Source organism: Equus quagga, chromosome 18, assembly GCF_021613505.1.
Source record: "Equus quagga isolate Etosha38 chromosome 18, UCLA_HA_Equagga_1.0, whole genome shotgun sequence".
In the NCBI taxonomy this organism is placed as follows: Eukaryota; Metazoa; Chordata; class Mammalia; order Perissodactyla; family Equidae; genus Equus; species Equus quagga.
The window spans coordinates 46,955,605-46,981,842 of NC_060284.1; the positions used below are offsets into that span (position 1 = coordinate 46,955,605).

General features: G+C 42.7%; 1 protein-coding gene across 1 annotated transcript in view; it reads right to left on the bottom strand.

Annotated features, from left to right (window-relative positions):
• The window catches only part of CD58 (CD58 molecule), a 34,808-nt gene that overhangs the window by 5,763 nt on the left and 2,807 nt on the right, over positions 1-26,238 (bottom strand). The window contains exons 2-4 of the mRNA XM_046645365.1: positions 15,661-15,969; positions 7,742-8,008; positions 1,417-1,491 (exon numbers count right to left, since the gene is read on the bottom strand). Coding sequence (XP_046501321.1) covers positions 1,417-1,491; positions 7,742-8,008; positions 15,661-15,969 — 651 coding nt within the window. The remainder of the gene's footprint in view (positions 1-1,416; positions 1,492-7,741; positions 8,009-15,660; positions 15,970-26,238) is intronic.

Below are 26,238 nucleotides of genomic sequence, written 5' to 3' on the forward strand. Positions count from 1 at the left end.
TTTTCTCAGCTAAATCAACCAGTTGTTTTGGAGTTGTATGGGCACTCGGTGCCGCCTTTCTCTGGTTCAGGTGTTCTGGTGATAGATCCACAACCCTGAGTGGAAAATGATTTTGGTTTCTGCAGACCAATCTCTTAAAGAGATGATTAACTATAATACAGCTATTTGGGGATTAAAAATAAGTTTTTTAAATGAACATTTGAGCTCCCAAAATATTTTACTCATTGGTAATGATGCCTCAAAGCTTTCTTCAGCTGACTTTTATATCTTGCTTAGAGGAGAGTCAATTGACTCATAATCTATCACTTAGGGAGCTTCAGGGAATTTGCAACCTATAATATGGAAACGGTATCCTCGGGAAATCATATTCTAGTGCCAACAACCAAAATAATCCAGGTCAGCACCGACCAACAGAACTTTCTGCAATGATGGAACTGCTTCATATCTGGGACGTCCAGTTATGGTAGCCACGAGCTTTATGTGGCTAGTGCAAACAAGGAACTGAATTTTAAATTTTAGTTTAATTAATTAAGTTTTATATTTTTAAACCACTACATGTGGCTAGGGCCTACTGTACTGAACAGTGCAGGTCTTCAAAAACTCAAATCTAGTTGGCAAACTTGGTTCAAGACACAAGTGAGAAATGACATGGACCCTAGATGCTGTCACCCTGCAGAAAGCTTACCCTTTAGCATTGCCTGTGGGAGTGACAAATGAGTCTCGCAAATTTCCTTTCAGTGAAGGCTGATATGGAAACTGTTGGGGCCTCAAGAACATCTACTCTTCACGTTTACAGCCTGGTTGATGTCCTCTGGGACTTGAGGAGCGGTTTCTTGTCATCAGGAAAGAACAGGCTGGGTACAAGTCATCAGTTCTCCAGGGCATATGGGTTGCTTTCTAGTTTGGCTCAAGATCTCAGGCAACTGAGGAAGGCTCAGGAAGGCAACCCAGGTAATACTAGGTAAATTTTACCCATTCCACGTGACCCAACTCAACAAAAGCACCTTCCTACTTGGGACCTCCTTCTGGGCTATAATACATGGAAATTATGACCACAGCAGTCAAGACCAAAGGGTCTTCTGCAAATCTGGCTTAGAGAGCAGAAGTATAACTGTATGTTGAAGCAAATCACAGATAAACGAAGGCTGTGGAACAGTCCCGGGTATATTTGGCTGTGTTCCTACACCTAGAAAGCACTCTATGGCCTGAGGATTCATTCTACCTTAAGACAATACAGAATCTTGGGGACCTGGCACACTCAGTAGCCCCAGACAACAAGTAAAACAAAAAAGATTTTGTTTCTTTGGAAACGTCTAAAATTTAAAACTTTATTTTCATCTTCAAACTATTCATTTTCTGGCTGTTGAAAACTCAATTTGAGTTTGAAAACTTTTTTTTAAAAGAAAGTATACATACCTCCTAGAAGAATAACTATTAGAACTATTACCAACAGTGGTACTGCAAGAAGCACATATCTGTGCCTTGAATGATCTGTAACAAAAGGCAAGAAATAGAATTAGCTGAATTGATCAAAACAGAGATACAGTCAATCCTTCTTATTTGTAGACTCAGTATTTGCAATTTACCTACTTGCTGAAATTTATTTGTAGTCCCCAAATCAACACTCCCAGCACTTTCGAGGTCTCGCGGACATGCGCAGCAGAATGTGAAAAATTTGAGTTGCCCGAGGCCCACGTCCCCAGCTGAGGCCAGACAAGGCAATGCTCTGCCCTCTTGTTTGGTTCTCATACTATGAACAAGTGTCCTATTTAGCGCCATGTTTTCACATTTCAGTGCTTTTTGTTGGCTATTTCACTGTTTAAATGGCCCCCAAGGATAGTGCTGAAGTGCCGTCTAGTGTTCCTCAGCACAAGAAGGCTGCAATGTGCCTTGAGGAGAAAATGCCTGTGTTAGATGAGCTTTATTTGGGCATGGGTTACAGTGCTGTTGACCATGCGTTCAATGTTAATGAATCAACATATTTGTACATATATATACACTAGATAAGGTGTCTTTAAATAGAAACACACATAAAACAAGGTTATGTATTGACATTTTGCCAAAAATGTTGTGACCAGAGGCTGGCAGGAACCTAACCTTATATTTCCCCTGGGAGCTATATAGTTCAGAATTCGTTAATTCCTTGTTTACAGTGACTTTATAGAACACAACTACCGTGTATGAAGAGAACAGATGGTATTTCTAAATAAACTTATATGCACAGGGTTGATACATATCAGGCCCAGTGTTATTTCCTGAAAGAAGCAAATATTCCACTAGAAGTTTTGCTTTTGGCACTGCCAGTGGAAGCATAACTTGGCCTCGTGTGTTCGGTAGGGCAATGCAGCAGTGGAGCATAACAAGCCTTAACAATGCTCATCACCCAGCAGCCAGACACTGCTAAGCGAGGTGCCTGCAGTCTCGCTGAAGCATTATGACAGTGTCAGGTGAGTGCTTCACACCTGTGTTTCGGTCTCCTCCTGGGGTTAACCGTAATGGGACTGAGAAATATGACTGACTCATAGGGCAGTTGTGAGCATTAATTGAGTCAATACGCTTAAAAAAACAGCTATTAGCTACTAGCATTGACCTACTGAGTGGATGCTCTTGGTAACTCTGCTAGTCCTTTGACCCTGCAATTCCATTTCTAAGAAGTTAACTTACAGAAACCATCGGTGATCTGCCCCTCTCCTCCCTCTAAAAATTGCACAAAGATATTTCCTGCAGCCTTATTTACAACATCAAAAAGGTAAAACAGGTGCCGGCCTGTGGCGTGGTGGTTGAGTTCCTGCGCTCTACTTTGGTGGCCTGGGGTTCTCAGGTTCAGATCCTGGGTGTGGACCTACACACCACTCATCAAGACACGCTGTGGTGGTGTCCCATATACAGAATAGAGAAAGATCGGTACACATGTTAGCTCAGGGCCAATCTTCACCCCCCAAAAAACTAAAACAACCCAAGTGTCCTCAACAGAAAAGTATAGTACGTTCATGAGGTGGTCTCTATCCAGTTACTAAAAATCCAAAGGCAGATTACTTAAGGATATGGTGAAATGACCACAATGCACTACTAAGGTGGGTCGAGGGGTCACTAACAGCAAGTACAACACAGATAAAAGTGCAGGAAGAGGACAGGAGGGGAGGGGAGAAAGAAAATGAATGAGAATATGAACACATACCCTTTCCTCTTATTAGGAACACAAGTGGGTTAGAACAAATAGGCAGGAATTCTTGTTTTGATTTGAAAGTCCCCTGACCAGAAACTGCTAGTTGCCCCCCCCCCCCCCACATCCATTCTCCCCTCTTTAGTAAGAGACTTGATATTTTCAGCTGGGCATACTAGCACTCACTAAAAGCTTAATTTCTCAGCCTTTCTTGCCGCCAGGTTTGACCATGTGAAAAGTGTTGGGCAATGAGAGGCAGGAAGGGTCATGTGGTACTTCTCAGAAGTCTCCCTGAAAGGGTAAGGCGCACTGTTCTGCCCTTTGTAGACCCTGCCACCTGAACCAGCAGGGAGCTGCGGGAGCGGACGGCACCTGGGCTCTGACAGCTTCGTAAAGCAGCAATGTGCCCAGGGCTGCCCACCTCCAATTTTTTTTTTTAACGTAAAAGAAGTAATCTACATTTTTAAGCCACTGATACTTTTAAAAAAATTTTAAACAGCTGAATCTGATGCTACTTGATAGAGTCTCTTCCAAAAACCTTTATCCCATGGGATAATGCCAGATGCTGTCATTATTTTGGGACAGCAGATTTTTAGGGGACCTGACAACAATTCAAGTGCTTAATTCTGTTCTTCCTTCTTGACCTGCCCATTTGTTGACAGTTGCTCACTCCCTCTTCACTTGGCTTCTGAGAAACCACATTCTGGAGTTTTATTCCTATCTCCCTAGTGGTCTTTTTCAGTCCCCTTTGCTGGATCCTCTTCCTCTTGACAGCATCTAAATGCTGGAGTCCCCACAACTCAGTTCCAGGACACCTCTCTCCAACATCTACTCTCTCTAGGTGATCTCATCTAGTCCCATGGCTGTAAATGCCTATTATGCTGTGATTATGCCCAAATTTATACCTCCAGCCCTAACTACTCACTAGAGACCTAGACTCATAAATCAAAGTGCCTTACTTGATGTCCCCATTTGAAATCTAACAGGTATCTCAACATGTCCCAAACCAAACTTCGTGTTTCCTCCACATACCTGCTGTCCCCCTGCTTGCCAGTCTCCATAAATAGGAACACCATTCATCCAGGTGCTTGGGGCAGAAATCTAGAAGTCATTTGGATACTTCTTATTAGACATCCTGATTGCCCATCCAAACCATTAGAAAATCCTCTTGGTTCTATTTTCAAAACGTATCCTAACCTGAACCACTTCTCCCAACCTCCACTGCTATCACTCTGGTCCAAGACACCATACTCTCCCACTTAGACCAAGAGTTTCCAAATTCAGGGAGTACATAAGATGATCAATTGGGGCAAAAAAAAAAAAAAACACACCAGAATCTCCATGATATTTACTATTTATATCATTCTTTAAATTTTTTCAATTTTGTATATGTTTTAAAATGGTACAAGTTACATTCATTTAGTGGTACACTATTGTCCCCAATATCCAATCTCTCCTTTATCCTTTGGCAACAGAACCCCTGTGTTTTAAATGGGCATGTGGCCAGCCAGCCAAAGATGACATTTCCCAGCCTCCCTCAGCTGGGTGTGGCTGTGAACTCAGCCTGGCCAAGGGGGTGTGAATGGAAGGGGCGCAAGCTATGCTGGGGTGCCTTTAAAGGGAGGGTCCGTGCCCTATCCTCCTTCTCCTCTGCTTTCCCACTGGCTATGAAGCAGGAAGAGACGTAGACTCTTGTCTGCTTGACTCCAGAGAATCCAGGTTTTAAGCCATAAATATTTCAGTATATATTTCCAAAAGACAAGGATTATTTGTAAAAGATAACCATGCTATTATGATACCTAAAAAACTGTTGAATATAATCAAATAGGCAGTCACTGTTTAAATTTCTCCTATTTTTTACTTTTTTCTGTTTGAATCAGGATCAAATAAAGTCCATATATTGCAATTAATTGAGATGTCTTTAAATCTCTTTAACCTCTAAGTTCCCCATCACCTCTTTTTCTTCCCCTTGTAATTTATTGCTTGAAGAAACCTGCTTCTGTAGAATTCCCCACAGTCTGTACTATCACTTAACGTGGTATGGTTTTCACCAGCCAATTCCTGTGAATCAGTCAAAATTTTTTCTTAATTTGATTTATTTGGAGACATGTAAAGAGTCAGGATGGTGTCACAGGAAAAAAACTCTGGAATTCAGAAGACCTAAATTTTAATTCTATCTCCATTACTTAAGTGACCTTGGGGAAATTACTCCAGCTGGTTGAATCTGTTCCTCACCCTTAAAAAGTAAATAATCCTAGTCCAGCCAGGCGACAACAGTGGTGGAGAGGAGCAAACTAGACAGTTATTCGGAAGAGTTTCCCAAAGAAAAGCAGGCTGGTCAATGTGAGTTGCTTCACTGAAAAAGCACTAGAAAGGCTGGATAAAAAACCAACACTTGAAAAAGTAAGATCGCGTATTTAACTGTCACACCTTCACGGATTTATATCCCTTATGACACATGCAACTCCAAAGAAAAGTATTCAAAAATCATCGCAGAGAAGAAGACACCTTAGACTTCTATTGTTGAAAAGAACCCTTAAGGTCATTAAGTTCAGGCCCCAGATTTGCAGAAAAGAAAAAGGTCTTCCAGCATTTGGTTAGTGGAGACCAAGGACGGGACCCCAGAGGTACGTCTGAAACATCAACACTACTCCAGGACTTAAACAACCGAGGGACTATCGAGCAATGTCTCTCCAATGCTGAAAATCTACAATGTGATGTGAACTATCAATTTAGGGGAAAACGTCAAAGAAAGATGGACCATAATTACTCAATTTAAAAAAAGGTTGTTTTCAAATTTATAACACTCATTTCATGTCAACAAGAGGGATGTTATCTTGATGCTCTTTTCTCATGGTATCTACAGAGAAGAGCATCTTCCTTGGGCATTCGATTTTAATGGAAGAGGTTAAACAAAAACTGTGCAAGGACAAAAATGCTTGAAAATCTCTTAAAATATTTCATATAATTCTATAGAAGATCTTATTTAGACATTATCTCCAAGTATTTTGCCTCTTGGAACACCTGCAGCTTTTCAAGATTTCACCCTGCTTGTTCCTTCTGTACATGGTCATCTTCTTTCTCCTTGTCGGTTGTGTTTGCTGCACACACACCAAAGCCAAAAGCACACTGGTTTTGTTTGTGGCTATCCCCACTGGAAAGCAACTATCCACTAGCACACTATATGCCTTGGGTTTATGCAACACCCAATAAGTGGAATTAATAAAGGAATGTTTGCTCCAAGCATAAAAATTGTCATTAACTTTGCAGCTGGTTTTTGGCAATTGTTTGACTTGTGCAAATGGTGCCACTTTGAATGACACCTCTATGGGTTTGGTCTTTTCTATGTCTTTAGGGACCAAATCCATCAGTTATGAATCAGAACTCATTCTGCACTTTTTCTGGAAATATTTCTTTTCTTTACCCAAGAAGTCACTCTACTTTGTCTGAAAATAACCTTAATGGCTTTATGTCATCATGTGAAAAGTTTCAGAAAGTACAATATACAGGAGACCTAGGCAGAGCAGTTCACCAATCAAATAAAATTCAAGTTTTTTATATTCATTATATTTACTAATTGCCCTTTTCTGTTTCAGTTGCTTGTTCAGAAAAAAAGTTTATTCACAGAATCATGTCACCCCAGCCCAAAGAGACTCATATTCTCCATTTGCCTTGGAATCCTGTTCACTATTTACAATTATATTATTGTGAATTACAGTATTTACTATTTCTATCTCTTCTTTTATGTTTTTGTGAACCACTTTCAAATCACTGATCCTTTTGTTTGCAAATTGGGAGTATAATGTAAAAATAGATAATAAAAATTGTAAATTACAAATGTACATGATAATACTCAAACAACATAAGAAGACCACAGATGAGATGGACTGTCATGCTATTAATCGAGTGCTAGCCCATCAAATGTTTTGAATGCACATTCGTGTACCACACGTACAGCCTTTAAGAACACAATGGTTATTAAGAGTATTATGAGGCAGTATGATGAACAATTAAGAGCACGGACCCTGGAGCCAAACGGCGTGATTTCAAAACCAGGCTCTGCCACTTACTAGCTGTTGACCTTGGGCGAACAACTTAAATGCCTTGTGTCTTGTTTTCTCTCCATAAAATAAGGAAAATTACTAGTATCCAATTCATTGGGTTGTGAGGATTGAATTAATTAACACGTGTTAGAATGGTGCTTGACACAGAAAGTGCTAAAAAAATGTTAGTTTTACAAACACACGGACAAAGAGAACTGTTTAGTGTTTACCAGGGGGAGGCGGGGTGGGGGGCGGGCACAAAGGCTGAAGGGGCACACCTATATGGTGACTGACAAATAATAATGTACAACTGAAATTTTACAAAGTTATAAACTATCACAACCTCAATAAAAAAAAATGTTAGTTTTGTATCTATCATGGAAGTGTGTGAAAATTGTAACCGTTTTACATTTCAAATTTGTGAAATGTATGTTAGCCACTATATCTGCGGTTTGAAACCCACAAACCACCACTGATCAGTGGAACCCACTTGTATGCAGCATCTCTGCCATAACACATTTAGTTATTTACTCACCAGCTGGGAGACAGGTTCTCAAAACAAGTGATGATGTACTATTCAGTAATGCGTTGCTAATAGTGCACTGTATTTCCTGTGAGAGATCATTTTCCGTTTTAACATACAATATTGGTGATCCTGGGCCATCGTCACACCCTGCTAAAGGGCAATACCACGAGTACGTTATAAGGTCTCTATGGCTGCTGTAAACTTCAGGGATCCCGCATTGGACCATAATGGTTTCATTAATCAATATACAGTTTAGTGTCGGAGATGGAAGAGGCTCTGGAAAAAAAAGTAATAATTAGTACAGAAAAGAGTAATATTTAGACTCATCATCTGCACATTTATGTAGAGCTCCCAACTTCCTTAAGAGTTTGAAAAGACGAGCAGACTAACTCTTTGAGCACCAACAGGAGAGAATTCTCTCTCTGAGTCAGATTTACCTACTCAAATTCAGAACACATACAGGCCTCAAATCCCTTATCCTCATTCTGAAAGCCAAAAGATTTTACACGAGATGGTAGCAAAGTCATTTAGCTGCAAATCCGGATCTGAACTGACATGAGGATTTCTCGTTTTTATTTTTCTCACTTACTCCAAATATTCACTATTGTGTTTTACTAAAAACAGTCACGTGCTTGAGTATAGGGCACTCCCCATAACTAAGTGGGGTGCTTCTTAACACACACAGAAGAAAGAGTCTATATTACCTTTCTAAAATCCGAAAAATGTTTAACTTCAAAACATCAGACTCAAAGGGTTTTGCAAAAGGTACTGTGGAGCTGTACTGTGGGCTGGCCCTGCTAGTAGGTAAAGGAGGGTGTGGCATGTGTCACAGACCTGCCAGTCTAGAAGCCTCACTCCCAGCTTTCCTCTAGGAAGTGCCTCCTGCTGGCTAAGGCAGCCTGGACTTGCAAGGCTGGGTTAAGACACCCACACGTCACCTTACACCGTTCTTGCCCTCTAAGACCTCAATGTAACTAGTTTGTCCCATTAGTCACATGTTTATCTGTTAATTCATATGCCTTCTTGCATCTGTACTTTCCCCCAACAACTAATCATAACAGAATTAAGAAAACATGTAAAAATACATTGAATATACAAAAATGGCCATGGCAGCATTCAGATAATGGAATTTCAGTATGTTATAAACATCTGCTAAAAAGTGAATTACAGTTCATTGAGATGATGGAATACTATGCTGTCACTTAAAACAATCTTTTCTAAGACAAAGGAATGCTTTAACTCCAATTAATAATCTAAAAAATGAAAGCATTTATCTTTCGCCCTATCTTCTCCTCCTGAATTCTTTCTCGCTCAGCTAAATGCCTCACCCAGCCTGCCTTGTTAGAGGCCTGAGTCACATGTGACTTCCCTTTCTACTTGGGGCTTCCTCCGTTTTTAGGTTTAATCTAGCTCACATAAGTCATTACATGCTGCCTTAAAGTTTTTCTTTAGTTAAAAGAACTTTTAATCTTTTTTTTTTAAGCAGTGGAAGCCTCTCTCCAATGAAATCTTAAGCAGCAGACCAATATCCTTCAAAAGGACCCGAAGTTACTGCAGTTGACTTAACATTGGAGAGCCCGGAGCCCTCTTCCCGCAGCTTCCTTGGCCCATCCTGCCCACCGCACCCCCACAGCAGCCCCTCAGGCACTTCCAAGGAGCCCCACGTGTCTCCAGAACAGCTGAGAAATGGAAATGACTGCTCTAGGTAATGCGTGCAACTGGGCTGGACCCTTCTCAGGGGCAGGACATCGAACTTTCTACTTCCTTGGAAATGTTCCGTAGAAGCATTTCTCAAATATCAATGTGTATAAAAGTCACCTAGGGTGTGTGTTAAAAATACAGATTCCTTGTCCCACCGCCCCAGGTGACTTTGACGTGGGTGCTGCAAGTGTTCTGCTACAGGCTCCAGTTTATTGACCTAGTTCAGCCAATGTCTACTACTCCATCAAACACCTTCTAAACTGAACAGAGGGGCAGCACGAGTCCCTCCAACTGTGTGTCTCTGGAGGTTACAGACGATGGACCAGTCACCTCTTCACCACAGCATCTGACATAACACAAGGCACACAGCTGGCCCCTCAATGACGACAGATGTTGGACAGGTGGAGGAAAGGATGGATAGATGGATAAATTCAGGGAGACAGTCTTCAGGTTACTCTCTCCACTCTATAAAACAGAAATTCTTTAATCAGCTCCCCTCCAAAAAGGAATGCTACGGTGGTTAAGAACGTGGACTCAGGGGTCTGACTGCCTGGGTTCATATCCCAGCTCTATCACTAGGAGCCACTTCACCTTGGACGAGTCACTTAATCCCCCTGTGCACAGGTTTCCTCTCCCGTACAATAAGGAGACAAAGAGTACCTACCCTACAGAACTGTGATGAGGATGAAATGAGTTGATACAGATAATAATTAATACATGAATTAACATGCAGTGCCTGGCATAGCTTAAGTGTTTAACAAATGCTAGCTGTAATAGAGCATAAGGCTAGGAAGCCAAGGCTCCCAGGAGGGTGTGAGATAGGACACGAGTCACTGACCAGGACTTGGAAGGTATGAGCTTTAGGCTTGGCTTGCTGTGTGACCTTGGACCACAGTTCTCATAGTAGACTTTTAAGAAATCATCCAGCCCAGGCCTCTTGTTCTACGTTACTAAATCTGTCTCAATTTTATCTGTAAAAGGGAAAATAATGCTTTATAAGGTCATTGCAAAGGTCAGGTGGAATATGAAAATAATTTAGGGGAAACACATGGCAATGCAAGTATCACCGTCTCTATTGTTAGGGCCCTAACCACATGGAAGCTCTTTCTGGAGGACTTCTTACACCACTGTGGCCAGACAGCAAACCTGAGTCTCAAAGTAGGCAAGCCTTCCTGCAGTGCCTGAGTCAGAGCCTCTACGCCTCACATCTTTCCATCTGGAATCTTCCATTTTCTCTCCCTGCCCCTGGGACTTAGTATGGCTATATCTAACAATTATTAATTACATCTGTACCTTAAGCAGCATTAACTGGCAAGAAACATGCCTACCTCGTCTCTAAGATAGCTTAGTCAATTTATAAATAATGAACTGAGCTCACTACTCTATAAAGAAATGAGATTTCTTATCCGTGTCTGATGACATTTGTATATTTCCATTAACTTTAATAAAAGTCACATACCAGTCCAGAATATTTAAGGATAGAGCAGTTAATTCTACTTACATGAAGCTTACCATCTTCAAAGCAACAAAGATTCTATGGGGATTGGAAAGAACTAATAAACATTAATGGTGGAAATTTTAAGGGGACTTTGGGGAAGGGAGGAAAGCCATATCTCAACTTAACACACAGAAGGAAGTGGATGCCCCAAATGTAGGAGATGCCAGGAAATCCCCTTGTCTAAATAACCTTTCCGAAAGTCTTCCGTTAGGTCTGGTGTCTCCGGAAGATTACCAAATCACTTAGACAAGTCTTAACATTCCCTCAAAGAAGTATGACTTCCTCATTTCTAGAAAAAAAAAAGTATGACCAATTGTTTTTGTTATTCAGGTGTGAAACCTTGAGTCATCTTACTTATTTTAACAACCAAAATCTAAATCTTGTTGACTCTTTCTTGCAAGTATATTTTGATTCTTTCCTTCCCAACATTTACTAACAACACGTCTGGCTATGTGGAGGATTACAGTAGCTTCTAACCTGGCATCTCCTGTCATCCATCAGAAATACTATCTAATTAATATTCCAAAAACATATTTCATCAAGTCACTTCCCTGCTCCAGCATTGGATACAGCAGCTCTCCACTGCCACGGCTAAAATCCAGACTCCCAAACCAGGACTTGAAGTCCCGCATTTAAACCTGCCAGTATCACCACCTCCAGATAGAAACTCACCTCCCTGTACTATGCTCCTCTGCAGGCCTCCAGGAAGCTTCCCGAGAGCTAACCAGTTGATCTGACTACCAAAATCAAGTACCTTTGTTGAGTCACCATAGAATTTTATGAATTAAATTATTTTTTAAACATTTCATCAAGTATAAAAAGAGAAACATATTCAAATGTTTTTTTGTTTTTGAGAAAGATTAGACCTGAGCTAACATCTGCCACCAATCCTCCTCTTTTTGCTGAGGGAGACCGACCCTGAGCTAACATATGTGCCCATCTTCCTCTACTTTGTATGTGGGACGCTTGTCACAGGATGGCTTGACAAGCAGTGCATAGGTCCACACTGGGGATCTGAACCGGCGAACCCCAGGCCACTGAAGCAGAACGTGCAAACTTAACCACTGTGCAACTGGGCCAGGCCCCATATTCAAATGTTTGGAACTCAGTTTTACAAACTCTATAAAAGGGCTCTTAAAATGTATCCCATTGCTATCTTAAATTCTGGATCAATCTTTTTGTTTGCTTGCCCTATCAACTGCCAGATCCCCAATGACCAGGTTTTAAAGATTCTGCTGCTTCAAAGGGATCTATTGGCTCTTCTAATAGGATGGCTGGACACCTTAACAAGCGTCACTTGTCTAAATGGAGCTCAACATCTTCCAGACAAACCAGCCACCCAGTCTGAGAGCCCCTGTTTCTGTCAATTGTACCACCCACCTCCCAGTCACCCAGTTGGATGGCTTTCATTGATGCAGCAAGTACTTATTGAGTGCCTGTTACCTATTCAAGTCCTTTGCTGAGCTCTGGGACTACCATGGTGAACAAGAAAGAAATTCTCTCTTCCTCCCAATGTCTCTAGTGGACCAGGCAGGTGAACTGGTAAGTAACGGCTTTTGTCCAACACTTGTCATCCAGCTAGTCATCACATCCCATTCCACTGAGACCACCTCAAACAGGACTTGAGGAGCGCAGACCTGAACTGCTAGATTGGACTTGCTGCCTCTTCTCCATCCCCTGGAAAACATCTTACATGCTTTGCTGCCAGTTGAGTCTTCCTAAAACAGCCTTGGTCATAAAGCAGGCCTAGATCTCCACCCACTTCTGGGATAGAACAAGTGAACCTAAGACTCAGCGGAGGGGAGAGATGGACAGACCCAGCTGTGAATGCTGGTAGGGAGTGCAGAAAAGGCAGCTCTGAGGCAAGGGCGGTACTAGGACATCTAAGAACAGCAAGGGGAGGTCATGCGGGCCAGATCTCACACAGCCTTGCAGGCCACTGCAAAGATTTCAGCTTTAACTCAAAGTTAGATGGGGCCACTAGAAAGTTCTAAGCAGATTAGTGTCATGATCTGACTTATGTTTCAAGAAGATCACTAAGGTTTCTTAAAAATAAACTGCAGGGGGCAAGGGTGGAAGCTGGGACACCAATTCAAATGCTACTGCAATCCTCCAGACAAGGATGAAGCAGCCCTGGATCACCACCAGCAGTGGTGAGAGGTGGTCAGATTCTCGCTATATTTTGAAGGTAGAACCAATGAAATTTCCTGGTGGAGTGTACATGGTGTTCAAGAGAAAGAGAAGTGTCACAAGATGACATCAAGGGTTTAGCCTGAGCAATTGAAACGATGGAGCTGCCATTAACCAAGAGGGCAAAGATTGGGGGAGGAACAGGTTGAAGGGAAAGATCATGAGCTCCCATTTGGAAACGTGATCCTTGAGAGGCGAGTTAGATAGCTGAGTGGAAATATTGAGTAGGCAGTCAGACACACGCATAGGGAGCTCAGTGGGCATCTGGGCCAGAGCTTTCAATCTGTGCATTATCAGCATCAAGATGATATTTACGCCCTCACACAGGATGAACTCACCACCTGGGTATGAATGTAGGCAGAGAAGGGAAGTGGCCTGAGACTTAAGTCTTGAGATCCCCTGTGTTTAAGAGGCTGGGGAGATGAGGGAACAGCAAAGGAAACTGAGAAGGAACAGTGAGTGAGTCACAGGCAACCTAGTCACAGGAAACCAGGGTGGAGTCCAGGTGCCCAGTGAAGGCAGCGTTTCAAAGAGGAAGGAATGATCAGCCAGTGTCAGAAGCTGCTGAGTGGTGGAGAAAGATGTGGATGGAGAATGGACCACTGGATTTATCAAGGAGGTCAAGAGGCATTTGGGTGCATTAGTGAGGATGAAAGCCTGTTCAGAGTGGGTTGAAAGTAAACAGGAGAAAAGAGGTTATAAAGAGCGAATATAGGCAATTTCTTCAAGATTTTCTATAAACTGAAGACAGTGGGCGGTAGCTAGAGCAGTAGAAGGGCCATGAGAGGGCTTTCAATGACGGTAAAAATAACCACATATTTGTGCGCTGACGGGAATGAGCTGTCGGCTCGTGGGGGAAACTACTGTAAGGAGAGAGTGGGTGGAATTAGTGATATCCCTGAGTGCAGTGGGAGCAGGTGGAACCAGGGCACGAGTGGAGGGTGTGGCCTCAGGTAAGAACTGAGAAGTTCAGAATGGGAACTTCCGAATGGGAACTGGACAGAACATGGTACACAGGCTCAGGTACAGGTAGGCAGGCAGGCTAGTGGGGAGAGCTTGTAGAAATTCTCTCCTGATTGTGCCTTTTCCTCAGTGGAACAAGAAGTAAAGGCTTCAGCTGAGTAGTGGGTCTGGAGAAGGAGGTATCTGAGGTTTGAGGGGAGGAAAGATAACTGCCCGGAGACTGCATGAGTGAGGACACTAGGAACACATCGGATTTAGTTGAGGTATGTGGTCAGAAATTTAAAGTGTGGGGCTGTGTGGGGTGATGTGTTTTTCTGCAGCTACAAGTGTGTGAGCACAGCATAGGCAGACCATTGGATTGAACGTGGTTGCACTGGCCACATGACATGACCAAGCAAGGAAGGAGCCAGGAAGCTGAGTGTTCTGCAACAGAGTGAGCCCAGAGAGTGACCATGGCACTTGGGCTGCATACGGAGGGCAGGGAGGACATCAGGTGGGTGAAGGACTGTCAGAGTCATATGGCAGAGGAAGTGAGCTTCAAATAGAGGAGGCGGGACACCTGACACTGAGATAATGTAGGGATTAGAATCACTGGTCATGACAAGTTCTAGGGCATGTCCATGGGGAGAGGTAAGGTGGAGTGGAGGCCAAGATCATTGCAGCAAGCGAGCTCAAGGACTGAGAAGTCAGGATATGAGAAAGAACTTTCATTTATCTACCCAATCAAGAATTACCACAGCAGGAACATCAGAAACAGTGAAAATGAACCAGGCACTGAAATGGTCACAAAACACTGGGGTGCACCCCTGGCCTAGAGATGACTACAACAAGAAAGGGGCTTTAGAGATGAGGTCAGGAAAATAACTTGGATGCATCAATGAGAAGCACAGAGGAACCTGTATCCTATCTCTAGTTCCAGTTTAAAATGATACAGGAGAAAATAAAATCCGCCTCCTGGGTGGGCTGCAGGAGGAAGCAGGAACTCTAAATCAGAGAATACCATCTATCAGTGGAGTTCTGAGTTTATTGCTGCCACTATATCCCTTTCCAGAACATTCCTAGCAAGACAAGTGATGCTGCTGGCAGCAGCTCTGCCCAGTTGATGCTATTCTCCCCACCTTAGTCACATCTTCTCCTCACCCAGAGAATGACGAGGGAACTCTAAGTGGCTCTGGCTACCAGAAAGAGAGGAAAGCCCTGACAACATGTGATATCTAATTATTTTATTCCTCATAAACCAGTAATTTGTATTAGTCTTTTAAAATAGAAGGACATGGGGCTGGCCTGGTAGCGCAGTGGTCAAGTTTGTGTGCTCCAATTCGGTGGCCTGGAGTTCGCTGGTTTGGAGCCCCAGCAAGGATCTATGCACGGCTTGGCAAGCCACACTGTGGCAGGCATCCCACATATAAAGTAGAGGAAGACGGGCACAAATGTTAGCTCAGAGCCAATCTTCCTCAGCAAAAAGAGGAGGACTGGGGGCGGATGTCAGCTCAGTGCTAATCTTCCTAAAAAAAAAATAAAAATAAAATAGTAGGACATTTGCCATTTTAAACAAACCAATTTATGGAATACTCACCAAACACCGTGAGAAAGAATTTGATGCTATCTTTAATGCTTGTGGATTCAAATTCATACTCATCTTCATCTGAGGATGATAAATTGAAGATGGTGAGGTCACCCGTCACAATGTTTAAAAGAATTCTCTCTCTAAAAGGTGGGTAAATGCTTTCATCAAGGTTTTCTTCCTTTTCTACAACTTTATCCTTTCTTTTTTTCCACAGAATGTCTTTAACGGGTATAGAGCTTGCTGTAAGGAAAGTTACACTCTTGTTCACAACTCCAAACACTGATTGGGCTGATGACAGCTGCTCACAGCTGATGACATCTAGGAGGGAAAACAAATTGGTTAGGAAAAACAACATGACTTTATTGAAAATAGAAAACCATCTTCCAAGATGCTCTTTGGAAAAAAAAGTTAAATTTCATAGTAAAAATTATTCACCAGCTACTTTTTGTGCTAAGCTAATACACTGCTGACAGAAAGTACTGGAAGTACAACATGCTTGACCATGTGGAGTTTACTCTTTAATGGGGAATTAGGACCCACATAAACCCAAGAATGGGATTCAACACTTATGGAGCACCCACTACGTGCCAGGTACTGTGGGCAATGCTTGGAATATGGCAGCAAATAAGACAGGACGGTACTGCTCCAGGCCCTGAAGAAGTCTACTTTGTGGAGAAGACAGTGAGCAGGCAAGGAGGGCCACCAAGTCAAGGGCCTTCTCCAGGAAGTCATGTTGAAACTGACACGGGACAGCAAATCACTGAAGGATGAGAGCAGCCAGCCAGCTGAGGGCTGAGTAAGAAGGGGGAGGAGAGGTGACATACAGACAGAAGCAGCAGCACCTCTGAAGGCAGGCCCTGAGTCAAGGAGCCTGGAGTATTTGAGGAAATAAAAGCAGTTCCAAAGGGCTAGAATGAAGAGAGCAAGGGAGTGACAGGTAAGGAATGAAGCTGGAGAGGCTGGCAGGGGCCAGATCCCAATGTATGTGAGTCGGGGGCTGGGGTGTGTCAGGTAAGATATGCTAAGGGTTTGGAACTTATCCTAATGGCAAGAGAAAACTATAGGAAGGTATTAAACAAAAGACTGGCAGGACATAACTTAAGTTTCAGCAAGCTGACCCTGTCTGCAGAACGGACAGTGGTTGATAGGGGCAAGTATGGAGGCAGAGAAACCAGAATAGAGGCCAGGGATATAGCAATGAGAGTGATGAACCAGGAGACTAGACCAGGGTGTTGGCAGTAGGGGTGGACAAGTGGACAGATGCAAGAGACATTTGAGAGGGAAATCAACAGGATTTAGTGACTGGGTGTGGGGGATGAGGGAGAGAGAAGAGTTGATGGTGACCGTCAAGCCTCTTTCTTGACTGACTGAGGTGCCATTAATTGAGATCAGAAACAACGATGGGGAAGCAAGTGAGGGGTATGATGGAGATTAAGGAGTCAGGGACTGGATACAGTGGCGAGCTGGAGCTGGCTCAAATCATCTCTCACGAGCCAACTGTTGGCATCTCTGCCCAACTCCATTCAGTGAAGTCTGGTTGATAGCTTGAAATCCACTATGGTGGGAGTATTTACAGCAAAAAAACTGACTAATGCTTCTAATCAGAGCCTCCCACCTCCTCCACATCAATCCGGTTGTTAAACATTTACTACCACCACTAGATGGAATTTTCTTGACACCGCCAAATGGGTTTAAATACATCTTGCTCCAGACTTGACTTTCATGTTAAGAGAGAAGATCAGCTCTTAAGGGAAAGACATTAAAGATAAATTTGACTGAAGTTTTTGCCTAGTAGCAATCAGAGTAATTGAAAGAGCACAGGAAAAATCAGGAACATTAAATAGACCAATTGTAGGCAATTGTGTTCAGCAATTTCAGTAAGAAGCAAATATCCCCCATTTATCTATCTGCAAGGATTTTTAGAATCCACCTCCCTTAATTAAGAGAGACTGCCCTCAAAAATACATCAACATCCTTCTGCTGCTTTGCTGATCATGCACTCTCTCTTCTACTCGACCAGAGCACGTGGGAAGGCAGATGACAAGCAACAGGATTTGAGGGGTCCACACATGATAGTGGAGATTCAAAATGTCTTGTAAACGAATAAATGAATGAACGAATGAGAGTGGATAGGGTGGTGAAGGAATACAAGAGGTATGAGGTGCACTGCCACACCTGGCTGTGTACAGATGGCTTCTGTCTTTCCTAGGGATGTTTCAGAGGCAATGTTTCCTGGGCTTGAGAACAGGAAGAAGAAAGAAGTCAGGAATGGAGCTAGCAGTGGAGAGAAGAATGGGTGGAGAAATGGAGAGACCAGCTCAGAAAAAAATCACAGTAATTTTGAGCTGGAAGAAACTCTAAAAATTGTTTAGTCAAATTACCCCCATTTCACAGGTAAAGTGACAACACACCAAGAAAAATGAAGGAAAATGTTACTGAAGGCCTACCCTCTGCCAGTTATGTATTCACATACCCTTGTGTCCCCTTTTAGCCCCCTCCACATTCGTGTGTAGTAGGGTTGCTAACTCCACTGCACAGATAAGGAAACAGGCTCTGAGAGGCGTATCAATTGCTCAATGTCACTCAGCAAGTTTATGGCAGCAGAGGGACCAGAACACAGATTTTCTGGATCTTTATTCAGCTCCTGTTTCACAACAGCATGGTACTGTCATCAAGGCATTCCAGAAATATTCATTGGGCATCTCCACTATGCGGGACCCCCGAGAAGAAGACAGACACAGTCCCTGCCCTCTTACTGCTTACTTCCTTTTAGGGAAGTCAGACTTTTTACAAATAATTAGACAAACATCCAATTGCAACTGTGATAAGTGCCACCGGATAGAAGCATAGGGTGTCACTAAGAGGACCTACTTAAGGGAACCAACAAAGGGTCAGGGAAGGCTCCCTGAGTTCTGAAGACTGAGCAGCAGTGAGCTCTGCAAGCAGTGTGGCAGGTCCACGTTGAGACAATGACTCCCGAGGTAGAAGAGCGATGACATGAGACGAGAGGTGTGAGCAGGTAGCCCATGACAGGGTCCTTCTCAGTCTTTGCTGGCTCCCCACAGCCTGCACATGAAGGACACTCCACAAAAAAGATTTGTTGACTGAATTAACTAAACTGATTTAAATACAACATAAATGTAGTCCAAAAGGCAGGCCCTCCTGATAGAACCACAAAATTTGACAGTCACACCAAACCCTGAGCTTTGCAAGACCTCAGATTGTTGGGAACCCAGTTGAAGAATCGATTCGTCAAGGACAGGTGGAGACATTTAACTGGCACTGAAGAATAACGGGCCTGGGACCCCTCATATGCAGTTAAAACAGACTCGTTTCCTCCCCACTGCCTGCCTCCAGCACCAAAGCACAGCTGGAGAGTCTGCTGGACTCCCCATCCCCATCCCACTGCTGTTCCTTTTGAGATGTTCTCCTTTGTCTCCTGCCTCCCGTTCAAGTTTAACTAGGTCTCATCTACTTAGACAGACTCAGTCCTACTAAGTGGTGGGGGCTTCAGGGCACTGCACCAGATACACTTGCACCCACTCAGGATGTCAGCCCCTAACCAAAGTTCACAGCCTGTCTGAGGTTTGAGGAGAGGCAACTTGTTCACTGATGTCATTTCTTAGAGACAAGCCAGCCACTCTTCTGGGATTGGGAGGGAAGGGTTTTTGAGTTTTTTCTTAGAAATTAACAATGTGATTTTTTTTCTCCCCAGAGCCCCAGCACATAGTCGCATATCCTAGTTGTAAGTCCTTCCAGTTCCTCTGTGTGGGACGCTGCCATGGCACGGCCTGATGAGCAGTGTGTAGGTCCACACCCAGGATCCGAACTGGAGAACCCTGGGCCGCCAAAGCAGAGCATGAATTTAACCACTGGGCCAAGGGGCTGGCCCCTGAACCACAATGTGATTTTAAAATACTTCTTTCTCTCTCTAAAATATTTTTAAGTTCCATATAGCCTGCAGGTTTTAGCAGTTAAGTGAAAGATTCATTTGATGAAAAGAAAAAAATCCCCTAAAAGTTTCAGTACCCAAATATATAAACCTTGGTATTTCCCCCATATGAACGACATTCTAATGGTGATTTGGTTCAAGCCTCGAGAGCAGCGTCCTGAGGCATTTTTGTACCCAAGTGAACAGCTAGGTTTCTCCTCTCTACGGGGGCTTGTGACTCCCATCTTGCTCCTCTCACTTCTCTCCTGCATCACAGCACCTGCAGTGACACCTACCTGAGAGTCTGGGAGTCCAAGTCTGGAAGCAAAGCCTCTATCGACACACACACATTTACAGTCCAGAGGAGCAGCCACGCTCCTAAAATGTCTGGGCCCGTGCTGATATCAGATAATCTGTCCTATCAAGGCCATAAATATGCTCGTATTAGTCAGCACTCACGTCCCAGTTTTGGGGGCGGAAGTCTGCTCCCCAGGTATGCAGACAATGAAGAAGACAGTCTTCTTTACTCAAGAAGGTGTAGTGTAAGGAGTTTCTTTCACCTACCTCTTCAGAAATCCATGCAAATGAGCCCTAGGCCAGCTCAGCCTCAATAATAATATCTAACAGCAGCAGCAGCAGCGTTTCCTATTTTGAAGTTTACATGAGCCAAGCACGTGTTCTAGGGCTAGATACATACATATGTATATTCATTCATTTCATCCTCAACTTGGCTCTGTGAGGTAGCCTTATTCTTCACATATCCATTCATCAAAGATCTATGGAGTCCCTCCGATGTCCCTGGCACTGTAATAAGCTGTCAGGAAACGGCAGTACACAAAACAGAGACAAACGCCAGCCAGCCCTCTTAGAGTTTACGTTACACCCGGGGAGGAACACAATAGATGGAAGAGAATGTTATCTTCTGTGCTGGGTGGTGTTAAGTGCTATCGAGAAGAATGAAGCAGAGTATGGGGGAGGAGGACTCACCAGGAGGGGATTGCTACTCTATGTGACGTGGTCATAGTTGTCATGGGAGCAGAGCCTGGAAAAAGTGAGGGACTGAGCTTGAGAATATGGGGAAGAGCATTCTAGAGAGTGAGAACCGCCAGGTTACAGATGAGGACACTGAGGCTCAGAGAGGTTCAGAAGCTGACCGAGGTCACTCAGCTGATCCAGGACAAGCTGGTGTCCAGACACAGGCAGCCAGCTCCAGCCCTGCACTGTTAGCCACAACGTGAGGAGATGCCTCAGTCTTTCCTTGTCGATTCTACCCTCACCCAGGCCCAGTTTGCGATTTCTGATCCCATGAGTGCTGAAGGCAGAAATCTCCAGATCTCAGCGATACCACCACTGCTTCCCCGTCTCCATCTATTTCAGACTGAAACTGCAGCCACCTGACTCCCAACAGGCAGTAAACTCCCTGGTTCCCAGGCCCAGAAATTCCCCAGAACTAGCCTCACACATGCTCTCATGTCAAGCTACTCCTTGCCCCCTGGATGAGCTCATTCAGAATTAAGATGCTGGTTCTCTAAATCAACTTCCTTTTGCGCTTTCCTGTTTCCTGTCATGCTAAAATACTCTCCTTTTCATTCCTTGTTCTTGTACTTAAAGTCCTTCTCCCTTTCTAAGTTGTTTCCCTCCCAACCTGAACAGCACAATCCAGTAGCCACTAGCCACACGTGAGCTCATGAAATGTGGTTGGTCCGAAATGTGTGAGATGTGTGGTGAGAGTAAAATACATACCAGACTTTGAAGATTTAGAATGAAAAAGGGAACATAAAAATCTCTCATTGATTTTTTTTATATCAACTACAGGTTGAAACGAAAATATTGTGGGTATATTAGGTTAAATAAAATACATTATTAAAATTAATTTCACCTGTTTAGTGAAATATCACCTGTTTAGTGTTTAATGTTATATTTCTCTTGGACAGCACTATTCTCTGTCCTTTCAAGAAACCCACCTCCCATCACACTCAAAAGCCATATTTGCCTTTGACTGTTCTTGTCTTAGACAGGATATATCCGAGACCTACAGCACGCTTTGGGGAATAAGGTTCTTAAGAGAGCTATTTAAGACTGTGAGTCTTTTTAAAAATCTATTCTCCAAAGTCTGATTCAAGGTATTTCAATACACTATCGATCATTTCATGAAAAATTTCTTTATAACCCCTGTTACTTTTCAGGTATTCAGTTCATTGTTGAGAAACTCTATTATAACTAATTTATGATGACATATAGCCTTATTAGTTTCTTAGTAAACTGAGTATCTTATTATTTTCTGAATGGGTATATTAAATTCCATTTTTTTCTAGCTTTTAACTGTTACATGGGAAAAAAATTCAAGAAACTACAGACCAGTGAGCCTGATGGACATTCAGACACTAATCTCAACAGACATTTTGGGGAACATTATGAAAAGGAAGTGAAGGTCACTAGGACCCAAAATGGATTCTTTTCCTGAGAACAAGTCTATCAAGGTAATTGGGTTCCCTCAGATGGATAATTGGTTCAAGGTTACAAAGGACAGAACTTTGAACTAATGGCTCCCAATTGGGGGCAAGAGGCAGACATAACTTTATTTCAGTGACTCTGGGCAAAAGGCCCGCTCATTTCCACTGGTTTCATTTTGAGCCTCACAGCTGTCAGGCTAAAAGGTCATCAGCATAGGCACCAGCAGCACTGAGAAGGGTTCGGCCAAAGGGCACAAGGGAAAGGAATAAAAAAAGGTTAGAGGCCACAGGAGAGGATCCCGTGCTGGTACAGTGGCTGAAAGACTTTCCTTTGAGGCTGGTGGAGGGCGCTGACAGTCAGCTCCAAAGAGAACCGGCTGAAATGCTCTCAGCACTTTTCTGGGGAGGGACTCTATCTCTTATCTAAAGGTGACTATCTAACCAACACATTTCATATTCAAACCTCGACTTGTGTAAGCGAACAGAAAATGTGTCATCCTGGTTTCACTTTCAGTCTCAAGAAAGGAGGTATGATTTGCGATTGCAGAATGCAAGAGTCTGCGTCCTCAAGAAAAAGCTTCAAGAAGCCTTCTGCATTCGAGAAGAAGCAACATGAAAAGAAATCAAAAGTCGGAAAACTCATGCAAATAAGGGCTGATGCACGCAGGCTAACTTTCTGTTTTTAAACAGAGAAATCAATATCTACCCTCCAAGCCTGTATTTATCAAAGGAATGTTAGAGTGAGAAAGAGGGCAATAAATCAAACTCGTAGATCTAGTTCCAAAAAAGTGGTTTCTAAGACTCTTTCAAAATTTTAAAGATGCTTATCAAAATTAAACCAAAAACATAGTGACAAATGCAATGTGTGAAACTTCATTAGATCCTATTTTTTTAAAAAAATAGACATTCTTGTGACAACTGGGGAAATCTGAAGGGTTAGGTGATGTTATGAGAATCCTGCTAATTTTCATAAATATTATAATATTATTGGGATTATGCAGAAGTATTTAGGAGTGAAGTGTGGGTATATAGTGAGTGTATAACTATGGCAAAATGTCAATAAATAAATATGTAAATAAACTCCCATTCTGAATTCTATGGCCCCAATTTTCCCTCCCGCCTATTGTAGATTATGATACTGAATACAATTTTAGGTGATTGGCAATTGTGCTGTCCTATACAATTCCACATGCCTTAGCAAAATTATATGGGACAATGTCTACACCTCACATATAAGAGACCACCCATGGCTCCACCAATCTTCAGAGTCACTTCTCTAACCTCAGGCTCAGAATGCATGCACTTTGAGTCAAATGGACTTGCCTTCTAGCCCACTCTGCCACTTATTTGCTGTTTGAACTTGGACAAGGTGCTTAACCTAAGCTTTGTTTTCTGCTTTAACAGTTCCTACCTAATAAAACTGGTATTGACAATTAAATGAAAACAAAAATCTAAAATAGCACAGGGCCTGGCACAGAGCATGTGCTTGATTCATGGCAGCTATTATTATTTACACCCCATTATGATACTGGGTCTAGTTTTCCAGTAGGAATATACAACACTAATTGACTTGGAATATCTTTCTTAAATAAAAACACAGATCTCTGAATCTTAATTGCAGCAAAGCATATGAACAAGTCTCATGTAATAACGTGAGATAACGTAATAATTAAAAATGGTGAAATGCTTTATCACCTAATGTCCAGATTTAGCAATCTGTACTGGTAAAAACATTAAAACAAGACAATGAAAGGAATTTTTTAAGAAGCTGGATACGAGTTGGTTCCTACGTACAAGGAACTAAACCGTAGTTGAGGAGACAGTTGGCAAGATGAAGGGTCTACTAAAGGTCAACAGCAGCACAATAAGGCAGGCTCTGCTACAAAGAGCTAACTAATGCCACAGTTCCTTTTTTTGAGCTTGCTACTTGCCCAGCACCACCTGGGTCCTGAGCACATGTTATCCCACTGAAGCAACCCAGAGCCCAATCCTGCCGGCTCCACCTTCAAAACACAGCGCACATCTCCCATTTCTCACCTCCTCCCCTTCTTACCTAGTCATTTCTCACCTGCATTGCTCCTGCAGCCTCCTAACTGGTGTCCCTGCTTCTCCTTTGTCCCCTCTACAGACATGCTCCACCCAGCAGCCAGAATAATTCATGTAAACACTCAAGCTGTCATAATTTCCCTCCTGTTCTAAGCTCTCCAAAACTTCCCATTTCACTGGAAATGAAAAAGTCTGGTGTTTAACGGGCCCACAAAACTTTCTCTCTCGGCTCCAGCCCTGACTCCTTTTACAACATCATTTCTCCTGGAATTTCCTTAAATGCGTGATGCCTATCTCAAGGCTTTTGATGCCATCCTCTCTGCCTGGAGTACCACTCCCTCAGACAGTCACCTGGGCTGCTCCCTCACGTTCTTAAGTCTACACTCAATGGTCACACTTTTAAAGAGACCGCCCCTGACCACTATATAAAATACTAACCACCAGAGGGAGGCTGAATGAAATATCATTCCTTCACCCCATGGAGTACCATGCAGCTCTAAAAAAGAATGAGGATGATCTCTATGACTCATATGAATGATTTTCCAGACGGTTAATTGACAAAAGCAAGGTACAAAAGAATTACATAATGTTACCTGTTGTTTAACAAAGGGAGTTAGAAAAAACATAGTATCTGTTTATATATACAAAAAGAAACAAGAAAGATAAAACAGAAACAAATTACATCTTATGGGGGGAGGAGGGAAGGAATAGGATTTCTCTGAGCATATTTTTTATATAGTTTTTATTTGAACCATGTTAATATTTTACACATTTAAAAATTAAATCGAGGGGGAAAACCCCTAAAATTGAATAGAAACAGAAACAAATTAATGCAATAAATATCAAATTGCAAACCACACAGGAGAAAAAAATTAATCCGAGTAACTTTAGAATACAGTATTCTATGCATATTCAGTGGGATATATGGAAGAATAAAAAGAACTGCAAAGAAATCTTGAACTATATTTAGTGAAGGTTGTGCTTGGTCGTGGTACTGGTATAGCAATTATGAAACTATTTTGTGTTTAATGTCCATTAGGAAAATACGCTGGTGCTAATAAGAACAGAGCTCTCACTGTGGAGAAGGGAGCTACAAATACGGAATGAAGGAAGGGGACGAAGAACCAGGTTGTTGGGTTAGCCTTAGTGATAACAAGATAAACTCTCAACTTTATGAAAACTCCATTTCCTAGCTCTGAAAACCGAAAGGCCCTAGAAGGCAAGACTCCAGCAGCCTCGAGCACACCTAGCATGCAGATCTTGCTTTCTAAATACCATCCCCCACAAAAAGGAAAAAGGGAGTCTAATGAGTCCAAGGCGGAGGCAGGAAAGGTACAAAATGAGTCCAGAACATCTTCAGTGCTGGAAAGTAAGGGAGTGCTCAAAAACTGATAGAAAAATGGCAAAAGGACACTGAAGGTTGGAGAGGCTCCTCTTTGCCAAATTTAGCATCACTGAGCATCAAAATGGATAATCACAGGAATGCCATCTTAAAAATATCCATGAGTCCATACTAGGACTAAAATAATAAAATTAAAAAGAGAGGTGCGAAAGCTCATTACTAAAGAATGTCAATAATGTAGGGAAAAAAATGCCATCTACAAATATTTTGGTGATAATGGACTCAGGGAAGAATCACCACTGGATGCTAAAACAGTGGGTGGAAGATTGTTGGAGAACAAGATTGTCACACAATCTCAGTGTCACTTAAAAAAAAATCACAGATTATTTACACAGGAGTAAGGTACTTCTACCCTGGAACAATCTGGCAAACCTCACCTTAAGCAAACAACAGGAGTTAACGACTCCAGTCATGGGACAAAGGGGCTGCATCTGCCCCCAAGGAGATGCACTGAGGACACACACACCCATGAAAAAGTCCTGCCCTTGGAAGTGTTAACCAGAATCTAATCATGAGGAAAGGGACAATCCAAACAGTGGGACATCGCAGCAAACAACTGACCCAGACCCTTCAAACACAGCCATGTCATAAAGCACAAAATGAAACAAAATTGGCAACAGTTTTAGATGAAAGGAGGTTAGGAGGCACACTACTAAATGCAGGATGTGATCCAGGATTGGCTTCCGGTCTGTCAGAAAAGAGTACTGTAACAACGCTGTATTTCCTGACTGTGTTAACCGGTCTGTGGCTTACTA